Source organism: Pleuronectes platessa, chromosome 17 (genome assembly GCF_947347685.1).
Source record: "Pleuronectes platessa chromosome 17, fPlePla1.1, whole genome shotgun sequence".
Lineage (NCBI taxonomy): Eukaryota > Metazoa > Chordata > Actinopteri > Pleuronectiformes > Pleuronectidae > Pleuronectes > Pleuronectes platessa.
Genome location: NC_070642.1, coordinates 22,395,660 through 22,401,597, shown reverse-complemented (window position 1 = coordinate 22,401,597; position 5,938 = coordinate 22,395,660). Strand labels below are relative to the sequence as shown.

The 5,938-nt window shown below is 41.4% G+C and overlaps 1 protein-coding gene across 1 annotated transcript; it reads left to right on the top strand.

Moving 5' to 3' along the window:
* Positions 1–2,504: 2,504 nt before the first annotated feature.
* On the top strand, positions 2,505–5,938 carry LOC128460204 (bifunctional protein GlmU). Its single transcript, XM_053445281.1, has 3 exons — positions 2,505–2,633; positions 4,846–5,037; positions 5,454–5,938. Exons 1-3 carry the CDS (start codon positions 2,631–2,633, stop codon positions 5,706–5,708), a joined length of 450 nt encoding a protein of 149 aa, XP_053301256.1. The 5' UTR covers positions 2,505–2,630; the 3' UTR covers positions 5,709–5,938.

Sequence of the window (5,938 nt, the reverse complement as noted above, 5' to 3'; positions counted from 1 at the left end):
TCCAAAAAAACAAGATGGCGCTGAACACAGTGTCGAACGGAGGCTTCGGACCAGCAGCTCACAAACATCATGTGACATCACAAACCATCAGGTGACATCACAAACCATCAGGTGAGGTCACAAACCATCAGGTGACATCACAAACCATCATATGACATCACAAACCATCATATGACATCACAAACCATCAGGCGACATCACAAACCATCAGGCGACATCACAAACCATCAGGTGACATCACAAACCAGCAGGTGACATCACAAACCAGCAGGCGACATCACAAACCATCATATGACATCACAAACCATCATATGACATCACAAACCAGCAGGTGACATCACAAACCAGCAGGCGACATCACAAACCATCAGGTGAAATCACAAACCATCAGGTGACATCACAAACCATCAGGTGACATCACAAACCATCATATGACATCACAAACCATCAGGCGACATCACAAACCATCAGGCGACATCACAAACCATCAGGCGACATCACAAACCAGCAGGTGACATCACAAACCAGCAGGCGACATCACAAACCATCAGGTGAAATCACAAACCATCAGGTGACATCACAAACCATCAGGTGACATCAAAAACCATCAGGTGACATCACAAACCATCAGGTGATATCACAAACCATCAGGTGATATCACAAACCAACAGGTGACATCACAAACCATCAGGTGAGGTCACAAACCATCAGGTGAATCACAAACCAGCAGGTGACATCACAAACCATCAGGTGACATCACAAACCATCAGGTGACATCACAAACCATCAGGTCACATCACAAACCAACAGGTGAATCACAAACTACATGGAACTTTACCAAAGACGAGCTCGGGGGTGGAGCTTCTGTCCGTCAGAGCAGAAGATGGACAGAAGGTGGAGCTTCTGTCCATCAGAGCTCCACTGATCCAGGGACAGGAGCTGAACTCTCTCTCTCTGTGAAGTCCTGTAGCTTTAAGCCGGCGGCCGTCGTCATGGATGCTGTAACCTGATAGTAATCCGGGCGGCGCAGGGGGGAAAACGTGTGGAGTGCCTCCACTCAGCAGCACCGGTGGAGCGAGGCCTCGTCAGCTCCCAGGAGCCTCGGCACGGCCACAACTCTGATTTAATCTGCTCATTACCACACGGAAAAACACTGAGGAGGTACAACAGCAGGTCTGGGACCAGTCGTCTGTGGAGCTGCAGGACTCGTGTGAGGTGAAGGTGTTTTGATCATCAGCATCAGAACATCGCTCATCAACACAGGTGGACATTCATTTCTAAATTGTTCTTGATCTTTAATAATTAAAAAGCTTTTGTCTCTTTTCTACTTTTATAATCTGATTTCGTTTTGATGATTTTCCCGAACGTGCCCCCACATAACATGATGTGACCTCTGACCTCTTCTCTATTGAAAGTATGTGTTTTAATTGTATTATAATATAAATATATAGGTTGACATATGAATTAACATCATTTTTAAATATCCGTTCTGTGCACGGCTATTTATATATTCAAGAAATTATTAGTCTCCTGGTTTGTGTCTTTTGTCGGATTTAAACTTTAAACGTTTAATTTTGCTGAACCTCATTTCCCCTGTACGTTGACCATGAAGGCTTTCTATTCTATTCTATACTATTCTATTCTATTCTAATCTATTCTAATCTATCCTATTCTAATCTAATCTATTCAATTTTATTCTGTTCTATTCTGTTCCTTTTCTCTTCTTTGGTCATTTTGTTGATCGGGGACAGTAGACCTGTAGAAGTGTGAAGTCTTGAGTTTTCAGTTCGTGGACAGTTCGGTTGCATCAGATCTGTTTGTCTGGAGCAACACGTGGAGGAAGTGGAATCTTCTCTCATGTGAAGTTATGCTTCAACAACAAGTGACGCCAGGACTCAAAGTGCAAATCAGTCAGAACCACACTCATTGTTCAAACCACAGCGCCACCTGGAGGCAAATACAGGGACGTTCTGTGAACTGAGTAAAGGTTTGAGCAGAAGGAGAAACCAGTTTAGTTTAAATGAGAGGGTGAAAATGTGAAAAACGTTTTACTTTGGACATTTGGTTTAATTTATTTCAGGTGGAGAACAACCGTTGTGTAACGTTTCCTGCAGAATATCCCAATAACACACAATATAACATGTGTGTGAAATAAAATAAATCAGGATGTTTGTGTCTCAGTCGAGGTGAGACACTAAGTTACTGGAATATCTGTTTTAAAACATGAAAATAATAACACGAGTTCAACACAAGTCCTCACATCTCAACACAAAGAGCACAACAATTGCTCTGGATTTAAATTTAATACATTTAATACTGCTGTTGTTATTCACATTATCTATTGTTGTTGTTGTTATTAAATCACATGGGTGCAAATCACAAGTGAAATGCACCCATCCCATGTTCAGTCACTATTATATCACATCAGAGTTTCTATTTTTATTATTTCAAAAAAACTCAAACAATAATATGGACTCATCCAGTTGCAGAGCTGCATCGTCACCAGCAGGTGGCGGTAAAAGACCAGGAATGAAGACAGTGACACTACAGGAAGTGACAGTCTGTACAGAGCACGCGCACATCCTGCTGCACGTGAGTCAGAGTCCAGTTCCTCACGAGCCTGGAGCAGAATGGTGAGTTCACACGGAACCGCGTCACTGTTTCTACTCTGGAGTTAGAAGTATTCACCAGTACAATCTGGAGTTAGAAGTATTCACCTGATCAACAATCTGAAGTTAGAAGTATTCACCAGTACAATCTGAAGTTAGAAGTATTCACCAGATCAACAATCTGGAGTTAGAAGTATTCACCAGTACAATCTGAAGTTAGAAGTATTCACCTGATCAACAATCTGAAGTTAGAAGTATTCACCTGAACAATCTGAAGTTAGAAGTATTCACCTGATCAACAATCTGAAGTTAGAAGTATTCACCTGAACAATTTGAAGTTAGAAGTATTCACCTGAACAATCTGAAGTTAGAAGTATTCACCTGAACAGCATACTGAAGTTAGAAGTATTCACCTGATCGACAATCTGAAGTTAGAAGTATTCACCTGAACAACAATCTTAAGTTAGAAGTATTCACCTGAACAATCTGAAGTTAGAAGTATTCACCTGAACAATCTGAAGTTAGAAGTATTCACCTGAACAATCTGAAGTTAGAAGTATTCACCTGATCGACAATCTGAAGTTAGAAGTATTCACCTGATCAACAATCTTAAGTTAGAAGTATTCACCTGAACAATCTGAAGTTAGAAGTATTCACCTGAACAATCTGAAGTTAGAAGTATTCACCTGAACAATCTGGAGTTAGAAGTATTCACCTGATCGACAATCTGAAGTTAGAAGTATTCACCTGATCAACAATCTGAAGTTAGAAGTATTCACCTGATCAACAATCTGAAGTTAGAAGTATTCACCTGATCAACAATCTGAAGTTAGAAGTATTCACCTGAACAATCTGGAGATAGAAGTATTCACCTGAACAATCTGAAGTATTCACCGTTATCAAAACCTTCTGACTAAGAAATGTGATTTAACCATAAACTGTATTATAAATAAAAAAGAAGAACCAAGAATATAGAAGTGGAATTAAGAAAACAAACATCTTTTACAAAAACTATGAACATATGCAAATCTGCTCTGCATCGTTAAAACTGTAAAATAAAGGTTTTTATATATAACTATATAATTTAACTGTGAAAGACCACAGCAGAAAACTAATACATCAGATCATCTGTAATCAAGTGTAATTATGTTTCTAATTAGGTTTTTTTTATCAAAACCAAAATACATTTTTATAAAAAATTTAAATACATTGTTAACGAAACATGAACTGACATATTTTCTGCATTTATTCAAAAAACCAAAGTTGTCATATCGACGAACGTGACGAGGCTCTAATGAGAAGCTGAAGCCCGAAAGGTTTTTGGTTTTCATAAAAGTCTTAAACTTCTTAAGAATTAATTTTAGCTTTAGTTTACTCGTAGACAGTAGAGAGCTGTTTTTACATTATATTAGATATTATTCATTTAATAACATTTTTACTCTGCTGCTTTATTTAAAATATAGACTTTACATATAAAACATATTTGATCAAAGTCCCACCTTGACAGATGTAAATGCTGCTGACATGTGAATCCATCTGTAAAACAATCTGCAGTTTGTATGATGAGAAAAACACGTTGTTAAATCTTTAATGTACATTTTAATGATAATACTTTATATTTACCAAGTTACGTTCGGATTGAGGATGAAGTTCTGTTACTGCGTGTTTTAGTAACTTCTGTTAATCCTCCATCACACTTTGGATTTGACGTCTTTCATGATGAACTCTGTCGTTTGGTGAAATGTTCAAATACATTTCAAGAAACTAAATCAAACTGCAGTGGAGTCCCCCCCCCCCCCCCCCCCCCCCCCCCCCCCCCCGTAGGGTCAGAGGTCACGGCTGCTGTTTGGTTTAGCACAGTGATCCTGTTAAAGAGCTGAATGGACCACACACACAGAGACACACACATAGACACACACACACACACACACACACACACACAGCTTCAGATTAGAGAACTAAGTTGTACGATGTTTGTTCCGAGTCGTACGTTAACGTTAACGTCCAGTAAACGTTAACGTTAACGTACGACTCTGGTTCTTCGATGACTCATTAAATGTAAATTAAATAATCAGCTTCTTCTTCTTTTCCTCTCTCATTCATCTAATTTCATTTATGTTTTTTCATATTATTTATATTTCAGCAGTAAAATATCTTGAGAAAAGGTTAAATAGTTAAAAATATAAAGACAAACAAAAACACACAAAGAAACAAACGATCTTAGTGTGTTTCCCAGAGTGCAGCGGGGGGGGGCTCGGCCCTGCGGGTCCACGCGGTGCGGGTCGGCCCGGGTCGCGAGCTGCTCGCCGCTCTGCAGGCGCTCGTGATAGAGCGGCGACTTCGGGCGCCGTTCATCCTCAGCTGCGTGGGCAGCCTCACCAAGGCAACGCTCCGACTGGCCAACGCCACCGCGACCAACACAAACGAGGTTGTGTAGTTCAGTTGTTTCCACGTTGTGTGTTTTCTGTTCTGCATATTTAAACGTGTGTGGAAGTATAAACCTGCAACAGACGCCTGTAAAACTCATATTCATGTTAATACCTGAAAATATTATTACAGACTTGAGTGTTCAGAATATTGTGTCATAATTTAAACATGAGAATATTGAGGGACTCGTGATGTTCACTACAACCTGTGGATCATGTTCATTACATCACTTCCCATGAAGTATTATTATACTGCTTGTTCTGCTCTCATCGGATCCACAGCCGTATAAGTACACACTATGTAGTACTGTGTAACGTGTTGTGTACTTGTATCTTCTGTCTGCTGACATGTTCACACCCTGGATCAGTGACAACAGAACAAACCGGGTTGTGTTAGTGACACTGACTCCTCCCTCAGGTGATCCAGCTGAGCGGTCGGTTCGAGATCGTCTCCCTGGTCGGAACCCTGAACCCGGAGGCCCACCTCCACATCTGCCTGGCGGACGGCGAGGGCAGGACGGTGGGGGGGCACGTGCTGGGGGGGCTGGAGGTGTTCACCACGGCCGAGCTGGTGGTCGGGGAGGCGCCGGACCTGCAGTTCACCAGAGAGATGGACGAGCACACGGGGTTCCCCGAGCTCGTGGTTCAGCCGCGGTCACAGACGGAGAAATGACCGGTCGGTTCTGATCCAGATGCTGATCCAGATGCTGATCCAGAGGCTGATCCAGATGCTGATCCAGAGGCTGATCCAGATGCTGATCCAGATGCTGAAGGAGTGAAACACGAGGTGATCAACAATCTGTGTTTCTGATCCAAGGTTATTTGCTGTGATTTCAAACCTGTAAACAAACTCTAAAGAATAAACACTCGTCTGTGGCTCGGCTGCTCACTGAGCATCATCAC

Bases quoted from the DNA above. Each gene is read 5' to 3' on its own strand.
- LOC128460204 (XM_053445281.1), top strand. The intron at 5,038-5,453 runs GTTGTGTAGTTC...CTCCTCCCTCAG, and splicing joins CCGCGACCAACACAAACGAG to GTGATCCAGCTGAGCGGTCG.